This window comes from Nilaparvata lugens, chromosome 4 (assembly GCF_014356525.2).
Source record: "Nilaparvata lugens isolate BPH chromosome 4, ASM1435652v1, whole genome shotgun sequence".
In the NCBI taxonomy this organism is placed as follows: Eukaryota; Metazoa; Arthropoda; class Insecta; order Hemiptera; family Delphacidae; genus Nilaparvata; species Nilaparvata lugens.
Genome location: NC_052507.1, coordinates 24,397,525 through 24,410,166, shown reverse-complemented (window position 1 = coordinate 24,410,166; position 12,642 = coordinate 24,397,525). Strand labels below are relative to the sequence as shown.

Sequence of the window (12,642 nt, the reverse complement as noted above, 5' to 3'; positions counted from 1 at the left end):
GGTACCTAACGGAGGTTATTGATTTTTTTCTCCATAAATATTTTGGAGAAATACAGTATATCTCCTAATCAAGACACTCTCTGATTAGGTTTAATAAAACTGTATATTGAAACGTTCATCTATTTTTATACACATAATAACCTTCGTTTAAAAGAATTCAATTATCACCTATTTTATCAGGGTTTTTTATTATGGCATGAATAATTAGTTTTTGAACACATGGTAAAATTTTTTATTACAACAGCCAACTCCCATGAAGAGCTAAAAGTGATAATCATATTAGAAGAAGTTGTGATAATACACAATATCGGGGACCGAGCTTCGCTCTGGAGTACAAAAGCATAACAAATTTATTATGAAAGAAGAAATTATAATAACATTTATACAGAAATGTTCTATCTAATCAGTTGCACAAAAGCCGGTTAAATTTTAATCCTAATTAACTTCACGTGAACCAAATCAGAGAAGACCATTTAAAAAAGATGAATCTACTGGAATTAATCAGGATTGAAAATAACCCGGCTTTTTGCAACCGGCAGTAAGTACCTGATTGAATGATTACAAAAGTTCAACAGCTGAGTCATAATTTTGACACAGTCCCACACACATGAACTCGCTCACTCACTTCCATCATCAACATACGACGAAATAATTATTATCAGCTGTTTTTCCAAGGATGAATAATAATTATCCTTTTAAAGTCCTTCAGCGAGTTTTCCCAGGGATGAGACCTAGTGCAATCGAATCTTTATATTATAAACCTACTATGTTCTGAATTCCGTAAAAATCGTTAGAATCGTTTTCGAGATCGGTGAAATACAAACATATATATATAAACATCTAAACATCCAAACATCTAAACATATAAACAGAAGTTGCTCGTTCAATAGTAAAGGATAATATGCCCGGTATACTTCCTCTACTGAATGATTTTGAAAGTGTAGCAAGGAAGTCGCAGCTTCTCTGAAAATTCTAGCCCAATAGCAAATACAATTGGAGGAGTAGGCTATTCAAGAAACTGGCTCTTGATTTTCGCACTCTTTATATCACCCCATCCTATCGTAGTAGAGAACGTATCATTATTTTGCATTTAATTTAATGATTATTCTTCACATATCAAGTCTCAATTATAATTGTTTACTTCGTGATTATATTTGAAAGTAGAACAATACTTTATCTTCTGCATCAAGATTGAATTATGATTCACTCTTGAAAGGTGCTCAAATTTGATAAACTCATAGCTGTTCTCTGAATGTGTACTTAATTCCATGTGCCTTTGTTGATCATCAAACAAATCGCTCATTCTCTAGTGCATTATTGTTCAATTTATCATTTTGTAAAATTCCTAATTCCAAGTGATTTCAACTGTTTGCACGAGGCGTTACATAATTTTTTGGCAGTGTAATTCGAATTTTTGTCTAGTATTTGATGTAAGATTTATGAGGTCAAGGGTATGGTATGTACTGTCGGGTGAATAAACGCCATCATTTTAACCTTGTACTTGCCCAATGATAACATTCAGCATAACTATAGTCTTCGCTCTCTTAAAACGATAAGACTTGGTTCTTTCAATAATCTTGGCTATATACAAAAGCTCTGGCATTGATGAAAAACTGATATAGGATGCTCACTTCCACTGCATTATTTCTTACCTAGATATCTGTACATCCCTCTAACCTCAATTTTGTTATACTGATGCGTGTCAAAAAATAAGTGCTTCTCTTTCACCAAGAATGTATATATGTCATATTTTTGTCTCAATGTTTAATTCGATGTTATTCAACGACACACACAACGGTTTGTCTCAGTATTTTTCTTTCCACTTCTGATAAGAAACTTCAATAAGTAAGATTTACCAACGTATAATAACATGCACTCATCTGCTGTGAGTTTATGAAGACTTGCTTGAGTAAGGTCCGCCATGAGAGAGCAATCATTGGTTTACCCAAGAGAATGTCAAGTCATGTTAGATTTTACAGCAGATTGCTTTCTAATCAGAATTTGCAATCTATGACGTTCAGAAAACGAGGTTGACGTTTAGTATCTCAGCCCTTGATATTATAATGGTTTTCCTATCCTTGATACATCCAAAGTTATTCATTCTTTCATAGTAATTTTCACATAAATATTCATCTATGTATTTTAGTGAAATAAGTCGATCTGCTCAAACCGTTTCTATACTTATTTAAAAACGAATTATGTTTACTTTGCTTATTTGGGTTATTTTGAATACAGTAATCAATTTGAGGATTAATTCACAAAACGTTTCTTCAAAATCCCTATTATTATCTATATTATGATAAATGAAAGAAAATTATGTTTGACGCCTCATCACGACTGAACTACTGGACCGATTAATTTTGCATATAGATTCTTAATTAACAGAGGGTAGTTATAGGCCTATTTTCGATTCTTCAAGATTTCATTACGTCAAGTTTTCAGTTTGTCAAGTTTTAAAATAGCCCCTTGCGGAGCACGGGTTTCGTGATAGTAATCAAATAAAATGTTTTACAATGAACTGTGGAAATCATTGAATATGGATTGTACATTTAAATAATATCCTACTCCTAGTCCATTTAAAAAACATCAAATCAAATAATTTTTTTATTTCTTAGGAGTTATCTAACACGATCTATTAAATCCACTCTCTTAAATCTACTTTCATGGCTGCACCAAGTTCTCTATTCTTCCAGTATTTATATTGAGTCCCCCTTCTTTTAATGCAGCTCGTTTGGACAGTCCGAATGTTTTAATGAATTAGATGTAAATTAGTACTCTTGCATTGATTTGCAATGACCTAATAGCGCGTAATCATTTAGATGATTATATACCATGTTCGTATATTTACCTTATAGCTATCAAAGTTATCAGGTTTGTAAATTGTTTGTATGCAATCAGTGCGCTTGGGAGTAGTAAGGCAATTTCATAATAAATTGATGGCGTCCAAAAAACTCAATCTTTCCGCCTCTGCGCCACAAATTAATATAAATTAATGGACCACGGAACAAGATGAACTTTGTAGTATGTAATTATCCACTGATTATACTGTTTGGTATTAAAGTTTTGGTTTGGTCGATAAATTTCATGTTTGCTAAGTTATTACCAGCCATTTAAAAATACGTTCCAAACAAGGTTTGTTATAAAACTACACTCCCTTGTCAAATTCGTGAAATACTATACATTCTGAACCTCTCTAAAACCACCTGGCATAGGAATTTAACAATATCATCAACCAGTTGAATATATTATCAAATCTTGTTTGTATGCTTAATGTATTTTCTTTTGAAATTTTTTCTGACAAATTTTTCATATTTCTGTTACAGAATCTTCGTTAACCGCAGTTTGCATTTGGAAAATATCAAGTTTTATGGCTTCGATATGGATTGTACATTTAAATAATATCCTACTCCTAGTCCATTTAAAAAACATCAAATCAAATAATTTTTTTTATTTCTTAGGAGTTATCTAACACGATCTATTAAATCCACTCTCTTAAATCTACTTTCATGGCTGCACCAAGTTCTCTATTCTTCCAGTATTTATATTGAGTCCCCCTTCTTTTAATGCAGCTCGTTTGGACAGTCCGAATGTTTTAATGAATTAGATGTAAATTAGTACTCTTGCATTGATTTGCAATGACCTAATAGGGCGTAATCATTTAGATGATTATATACCATGTTCGTATATTTACCTTATAGCTATCAAAGTTATCAGGTTTGTAAATTGTTTGTATGCAATCAGTGCGCTTGGGAGTAGTAAGGCAATTTCATAATAAATTGATGGCGTCCAAAAAACTCAATCTTTCCGCCTCTGCGCCACAAATTAATATAAATTAATGGACCACGGAACAAGATGAACTTTGTAGTATGTAATTATCCACTGATTATACTGTTTGGTATTAAAGTTTTGGTTTGGTCGATAAATTTCATGTTTGCTAAGTTATTACCAGCCATTTAAAAATACGTTCCAAACAAGGTTTGTTATAAAACTACACTCCCTTGTCAAATTCGTGAAATACTATACATTCTGAACCTCTCTAAAACCACCTGGCATAGGAATTTAACAATATCATCAACCAGTTGAATATATTATTATAGTAGGCAAACGAGTATCAACCAATGTCTCAAATGGTATTATCTTTTCAGTAACTTAAGGACTTTAAAAATGTACAAGAAGACTTTGCCTCATAAAAAACAATATCTTATATTTTGTGAAACGATTTCGAAATTCGTATGCCATGAAAAAGCTAATCAATTCAGAACTTGCAGTATTACAATTATTGCTTTCATAACGATATGATTGTTTCTTTGAATTCCTTATCTCAATAAGTCAGTTCAAATTGTGCTAGGCTTCGCTAATAGTCAATAAGCTAATGAACTTGTAATATTTATTTTGAAAAATGCATTATTTATTTCAATTATTCCATTCTCATTTCAGAATACAAATCGCCACAGTATGAAACATTAGGGTTCAATCTTGTCAAGCAAAGGCTCGTTGAATTTGGATATCCACAGGAAATTTTAGAGTTCGAATATGACCCTTCATTTCCAGTTCGGTAAGTAGAGAACGTCTTTTTCAAACTTATATCCAAACATTCATAATCATTTGAATAGAAATGCGATTTACAAATGCAATTTTTACGGTATGCTTTATGAATTCTCCGTCAACAAAGTAAATGAAAAGGCTTTCATTTCTCGAGTCCATCTCTCCCTTGAAAAGGAGTAGGCCTAGCAGATGAGTAATGTTAATGTATTCTGAACATGTATAATTTATTTGATGTGATAATATTTCATTATTGATACATTATTAGATCAATTTCTAGCTAAAAATAGGACTAAAAACTAAACTAGAAACTGAGAACTGGGGTTAGAGTTTACGCTAGAATATGAGATATTTGATATTTCCTAATATCATGAAACACTACCCCGAAATTCATACTCGGTTTACTTATTCTATAATAACTATGCAAACTAATTATTCGAGAAGTGACCTACTCAACTATCCTGATTACTAGCAAAGAAGTAAAATTTATTGTCAACTTTATGTTGTAATCATAAGAAATTAACTTAATCATTCAAGTATACAAATTCAACAATTTTGGATACAATAACAATGGTTCCTGTGATTCAGAACGTAAGTTTGACCCAGAGTAAATAAACTATTATGTTGCGTTCATTCAATAAAAAATGTGTTTAATCTTCTTTTGATTCTACTATTAATTAAATTAATACAAATTATTTTAATTTCCATTATTTTAATTTTCCAGTGGCTTGTGGTTTGATTCGCTTTATGGTAATCTTCTGAAAGTCGACGCATATGGAAATATTCTAGTTTGTGTTCATGGATTTGAATTCCTCAAACAGTAAGTAGTGTTATTTACTACAATTGATTTTCTCATTAAAAATAACTTTTATCAATTTTCTCATTATTTGGAGATTGAGTAATCTTAGGAATATTACACTTGTTTGCTGGAAGAAAGCCATCATCTTGTTGTCTCACTTGCCAATAGGGCTTGATAAATTAGATAACTGATTTTTCGGAATTTATTGATTGAAAAAGTATTTTGGTAGATCATATCAATATTCATACAATAATAGGAAAGTTCATATTGTTTTAAATAATTTCAATTCATGCACATTTTTCATTTAAATTTTGATTTTTTTTTCAATTAATATTACCTTCTCAGAAATCATAAGATCCATTCTCCGGAATTTATGAAAATCGGTCGAAAATAATCAACAATTCCAACAGGATGATATTAGAGTGGGAAATTCCAACTTTATGATAATTCACAATAAACCCCATAAGCCGTGTTGCAGGAAGCTCAGCTTGTGATAGAACACTACTGAAGTGTATTCTTGTTGAAAGTTTATCAACTCCCTATCTTGTAAAATATTACTACTAATCCTGCTATTTAATGTTAATAATTAGTGTAATTCTACCTACCCTGTCTACTTATATCACTATTAATCCTGCTTTATTTATTTCACAGCTCAACGATATACGAATTATATCCAAACAAATTCATCACATTGGATGAGTCCAGAGTGTATGTTTTAAATACACTTTTCAATCTACCTGAAACCTACCTTTTCGCGTGCCTAGTGGACTTTTTCACACATTCACCGCAGTATACAAGGTGAGATAATTATCTCTTTCAAAATAAAAATTTAAATTATTATTTCTCTCAACTCTTCATCCTTAAACTGTACGGATCAATTTCGATTATCTTTAGAACCGTATTATCTTTCAACTTTTCTTACAATTAGTGCATCAATCGTCAAATTTCGTCAGAATAATCTCATAGAAATTCAAAATAACTTGAAAATGCTGTTCCTCTATGCATATCATAGTAGATTTCTATAACTTCTACTGTTAATCCAATTATAAATTATATTGTATCACTGTTATGGTGTAGTTAATAATTTTTATTTAATTATCCATGGATATAATATAATATTCTTGTAAAACCAATCTTGAGATAATTTATGTTTTATAACTTGAAGAAAGAAATTAGAATTCATTTACCTCTGACTGATCCGACATTCTACTGTTTTTTCAGAGACAAGACTGGTGTTAGGAGTGGAGAACTATTCATGCCTTTTAAATCAATTTTCCAAGACGTGAGGAGCGCTGTAGACTGGGTCCATTCACATGTAAGTTCAAGAATAACTCGAAGAAACTTTGTGTTTTCAGTCTAATCTGTAATTTATCCTAAATGTATCTCAACTTCTCTTGGAAAATTACCAATATTCACATTTCACAGAGTTATTCATTACTCTAATATCTACATCAATAATCTTGAAGTTCCAGATTTAAGGAGGTTCATTAGATTTTAAGGAGTATCAATTACTTTCTTTCTTGACCAAATAAAAAAGTTCGATTATATTAAAAATATAACAGATTATTTAATCATGAACTGTTTTTAAAATTAGATATTCTATACAAGAATCATTAAATTCATTTTTTATTGTGAATCATTCTATCTTGATAACATGTTTATTATCGATATAAATTTGCAATTATCACTTACTTTCATTTTTGTACTTCAGAGTATGAAGAAAATATTACTTTTAATAAAACGCTTACCTCTAACATAATTAAAATTATCAATAGAAATGTATAATTCAATTCAACTATCGAATTACAAATTATTAAAAGCTTCATTTACTTAGAAATGAAGTAAATTCATTCCATAAATTTTTCTAGTTACTGTATTCTATTTATTTTATACTGCCAGTGAATGTTTCTCAATTTATGGCCAATCATGGATCCATTTTACAAGTGGATTTTACTTGAAACTTGAACGTAGTCATTATAATTTTATCGTTCATTTGCGAGAATTCCTATTGAAATGATATTCAATTATTGTAGGGAGACTTGAAGGATCAAACGATCAAGAACCTCGATCAATATGTGAAGAAGGACGAAAGATTGCCAACATTCCTAGCCAGAATCAGAGAGAGTGGAGCCAAAGTCTTCCTCCTTACAAATAGTGGTTACATGTTCACAGACAAAATTATGACCTACTTATTCGATTTTCCACATGGAGCAAGTGTGAGTATTAGTTGATTGATTAGAAAATCTTTCATTTTCATTGAATAAACACGTGCAGAAATAATTGTTTGACATAGTCATCACCTTTATTCCTGAACCACCTACTATTCAAAATACTTCGAGCAACTTGAATAATGCTAAATAAAAATTATGATTTGAACTGTTTCCTAGCTATTTTCAATTTCAATTATACACTTATGAAGAGTATTTGTTTCTGTGATTGATATTTGTGAGGTTATCTCGGGTTTCAGAAGGAATTAGATCAATCTCCTCTTACCTCATGTGAGACTGTATTAACCAATTTAGTACTTGCAGTATTGAAATGCTTTTCCATTGAGTGAAAATTTTTTAAATACACTGAAAACATTCAGCTAGAAACGAATTTTGATTTCTGGTTTTACTAAAATTATTTATTAAATTAAATAATATAATAAATAAAAAAGTCAAATATAATGTGTTGATTGATCTAGAGAGATCAAATTAAAACACAATTTCTACTTTTATATTGAGTAGTTGTAATCGTGGTACATAGGAGAAGAAGGTAGAAGTGTCGAGAATTTTCGGACTTAAGTTCAGGTATATCTTTCATCATTTCACACATAATATAATCTGTTTACAGTAAAATTCCAGTACTTTGGCTAATACAAGTTTAAACCCTCGAGGTAACGTCATTCAGCTACTTTTTTCTGTGCAGACATTCCATGACCCTCACATCTACCACTTTCATTTATACTGTTGATGAAATAAATGTAAAAATTCAGTTATCATATTTTTTGGAAGTCTAGCATGGTATTTATTTTAATTTACGATGTTTTTCTTGCAGCCAAATGAGCCACATCGAGACTGGAAGACATATTTCGATATGATTGTGGTGGATGCAAGGAAGCCATTGTTCTTTGGCGAGGGCACGATTCTGAGGCAGATCGACGCAAAGACTGGCGCACTAAGGGTTGGCACGCATACGGGCCCCCTACTAAAGCACACCGTCTACTCTGGAGGTATTCCAATGATAATTTTCATCAAATTATAATATCTTGAGTTCTTATGGCTCTTAGTTAAACTTTGTAGCTTTGTGGTTTTGTACTCTTCACCTGAAAATATACATGGTATATTTTCTTTTCAATTTAAATTGGCTAGCCAAATAAATTCTCATTCACTATTTTGCCAACTTGATGGATGGTAGAACTTCAATCCAGTATTCTCACCCAAACCATAACTTTCGCTGTGGATTCTCACCCACTAATTCTAGTGAGAGAGAACCCAGAGAAGAGGTTATGTGGTGCGGAGTATAGTTAGGGCAGGGCCGCACAGAAGCAAACGATATTTTCAGTCAATTAATTTATAAGAAAGTAACAATATTTTCGGAAGAGATTTTATCAAATCGTTCAATTTCCACTCAACGTTGGAAAAGTTAGTATGAACTGGATGTTGTTTTGTGACTGTAATGTTGTTTTGTAAATCGTGCCAATCATATTAAGAAATGTGGATGAAGAATTTATGGGATTTTATTTAAAGTCTCCACCCCAAATTATTGACATAAAATGTTAATTGTTTGTAGGTTCGTGCGATGTGTTCACCAAATTGATCGGCGCCAAGGGAAAGGATGTGCTGTACGTCGGAGATCACATTTTCGGTGATATTCTGAAATCGAAGAAAACGCAAGGCTGGAGGACGTTCCTAATTGTTCCAGAACTCATCCAAGAACTGCATGTGTGGACTGACAAGTGCCAACTCTTCTCTGAGCTGCAGACACTTGACGTTATGCTGGGAGAGAAGTACAAGTGAGTATACAATCCATGTGTCTTTCAATTCCTTGTTACCGTTTCTAGCATGATCTATGAGTTGAACTTGTGCAGAAACTTAAATTAATTCTGAGGATACGTTTTTTGAAGAACTACTCAAAATAATAGAACTGAATTTTTTTAATGATCATACTTCTAACCTCCAGTCTGTAATGCATTAAATCTCCAATAGGGCATTGGATAATATACAGTATGTTTTTCATATGAGGATATCATGGATGTATCTTCTAGGACTATTCACCTAACTATTGTAAGGTCCAAGTTATAATGGCAGTGTTAGATTGGCAATGGTATTGCTTCTTGTCTATCACTCAACAAAGCGGATAGCGCTATCTCTTTCTCGTTTTTTTTCTCTGTTGCCAGATCGTCTTTTAACAATGTAGAACTAATATTTCATCTAAATTAACAAAATATTTCATCTAAATTATAAAAATTCACTATGAAATTATTGAAAAATATAATTTCTTGCTTAATAAAATATAATTGTTTATTTTAAATGAGAATGAACAGTTAATATTACATCAATGAACCTGTATAAGCTACCGTCTATAGAAGGCAATGACAAGACAGAGGATCAGAAACGTTTTTCTCCTATCTTTATCCACTGCCATTATAACGTGGACCTCACTATAGTGAATAGTAATCTTTTTAGTTATTTTCTTCCGAAGATGAGACATATTTCGACCATGATGCAATTATCAATATTGCAAAGATGTCAAAACAGACATGCACAAATGTCTTCAAACCCCAGAACCTGGAGCCTTCTACACTCTGGCGTACTATCAAATTTATCCTAATTGGTTTGATAGTTTTCACCTGTTGTCTAAAGTAAGGCGATCGGTTCATATCACTAATATCTTGATAGAAATTATGAATGGGTTTACTGTTCTTGAATAAAAACTCCAGTTTAGAGCAAATCAAATTATAATTTAATGATTTCTTTTAGTCATTTGAAAATTGCAGATTACTTAAAAATATTTGAGCAGATCAAATACAGATTGAAAATTATTAAACACAATTATGTCGGGTATAATCATTAACATCAGCTCAAAACTCCTCTTGATACTAGAATTAATGGTTTCAAATGGAAATAACAGATACAAATCTTACAAACTAAAAACTATACTCATCTTGTATGGAAACACGGCGCTATGTGGTTTTTGGACTTTACATTTATACTAATTTGGCTCTCTGAACAAAAAAAGAACAAAATTCTCATTTCACAGAAGGTGCATCATATCACTCAATTTATAATATATTTAAAAACACAAATGAACAATTTTACATTAAACATTTTGATAAAAATTTAACAGAGCCAAAAATTACAGCACAAAACGGCTGGCAGCCATTTTTAGAGAGAAAGAAACAATTGGGAAAGGCCCTGGTTACATCACATCAGTGCCAACATAATCTAAAAACTTTAAAATAATAAGTTAAATTTTATACAAATATAAGTTAAATTTTATTAAATTTTAACTTTAAATAAAACTTTATTTCTAATTTGTTTCGAATTTATTCAACCTTTATCTTGTTTATATTTATTTATTAATTTAGAAAGAGAAATTTACCAAATATTCCAACATCATTAAACAGCTGATAAAAATTTCAAGCAGATGTTAAGTCCACATATCGATTATACAGATATTGATATTATACAGATTATGATTATACAGATATTAACCAGACTCTATGGAATTTATATCAAACGAATTTGACAACTTTAAAAAAGAAATCATTTTGTATAAAAAGGAAATACAAAATCTTAAGAGTGAAATTAGTGTATTGAAGGCTGAAAATGAAACATTGAAAACTGAAGTTTGTAATATGCAAGAGTATTCTCGTAGAGATAATTTGGTCGTAACAGGGATCACCGAGACGCCTAATGAGTCTGTCTTCCAGATTTTCAATAGCATTTCTTCGGTAATCAATAGTGATATAACGGCCCAAAGCCTGAGTACTGCACATAGACTGCCGTCGAGAGTCAAGGGCAGTATTAGGCCTATTGTGTTTCGTTTTCTGCGTCGACAAGACAAGGAAGCTTGGCATTCCAGTTTCAGATCATCTGCTATTAAAGATAATAGAGGCCCGGGAATATCATCGAAATGCATTTCGCAGGCTCTTCCTGAGAGCAGGGTGCTCGCTTTCCAACATCATTCGCCATCGGTCATGCAACTTTTCCGAGAAGTTAAAAAATGCGCAATGGAAAAGAAATATGATTTTGTATGGATTCGGGACAGCAACGTTCTAGTGAAAAAGGATGAAGCGAGCAAGAGTGTGGTGGTGATAAAAAATGAAAGCGATATTTCAAAGCTGTAAGGTAATCATAAATCACTGGTAACTCAACCTTTTATTTCTATAAGTTTGTAATGGATATTTGTGATTTACTTGATGACTTAGAAAATATGAATAGTAATGAATCAATTAATCTATGTGATTTGAACGAAGTGAAAGCTTTTTTTTGCAATGATTCGAATTTAAAACTTTTTCATTTAAATATTAGGAGTATAAGGAAAAATTTTGATGAATTGTGTATTTTGTTGTCTGGTCTTGATGTCGCGTTTGATATTATAGTATTAACTGAGTCTTGGCTCACACACGATATAACTGGATTTGATATCTCTGGCTATAACAAAATCATAAAGCCAACAAAATTTAATAAATGTGATGGCATTGTAGTATACATAAAGAATGAACTTAATTATAATATTTTGGAAGTAGATATAGATTATGCCAATGTTTTGAATTTCAAATTAGTGTATGATGAATTGGAGTTTTATTGCACAGCTTTATATAGGTCACCAGAAACTGATGTAGCGTGTTTTGTGGATGCTCTAGAGATTTTTCTGAATGAGACAGCACATTTCGAAAATAGGTTAATTGTTGGTGACTCTAATATTGATATTCTTGATAAAAATTTGTCTCTTGTGGGTAATAGATTTTTGGATAATCTTCTTGAATATGGCTTTATAAATTATCTCTATGGCAGTACTAGATGTACTGTTTTAAGTGAATCGTGTATCGATCAGATCTTTTTGAAAAGTAAGCATTGTCTATTCAAATCAGCTATATATAATTGTGCAATCACAGATCACAATGCAGTGATGTGTTGTGTAGAACGTAAGAGCCGGTTGTCATATGGCAGAGATGTTGAATCTGATTCCCAGGATGTTCAGGCTTTATTATTTAATGAAGATGTTTTTCAATCAAAAATTAAAACAGAAACATGGAACGATGTTCTTCAGGAGAACGATCCCAGACTAGCTTTCTCTTTGTTTTATGATAG

General features: G+C 31.5%; 1 protein-coding gene across 4 annotated transcripts in view; it reads left to right on the top strand.

The window, feature by feature from the left end:
• Positions 1–12,642, top strand: part of LOC111054526 (cytosolic purine 5'-nucleotidase) — a 70,983-nt gene that overhangs the window by 51,865 nt on the left and 6,476 nt on the right. For all 4 annotated transcript variants that reach the window (XM_039427166.1, XM_039427164.1, XM_039427167.1 and 1 more), the window contains exons 2-9: positions 3,324–3,391; positions 4,432–4,555; positions 5,267–5,362; positions 5,993–6,139; positions 6,563–6,656; positions 7,375–7,557; positions 8,381–8,555; positions 9,116–9,338. In XM_039427166.1, the coding sequence (XP_039283100.1) occupies positions 3,324–3,391; positions 4,432–4,555; positions 5,267–5,362; positions 5,993–6,139; positions 6,563–6,656; positions 7,375–7,557; positions 8,381–8,555; positions 9,116–9,338 (1,110 nt within the window). The remainder of the gene's footprint in view (positions 1–3,323; positions 3,392–4,431; positions 4,556–5,266; positions 5,363–5,992; positions 6,140–6,562; positions 6,657–7,374; positions 7,558–8,380; positions 8,556–9,115; positions 9,339–12,642) is intronic.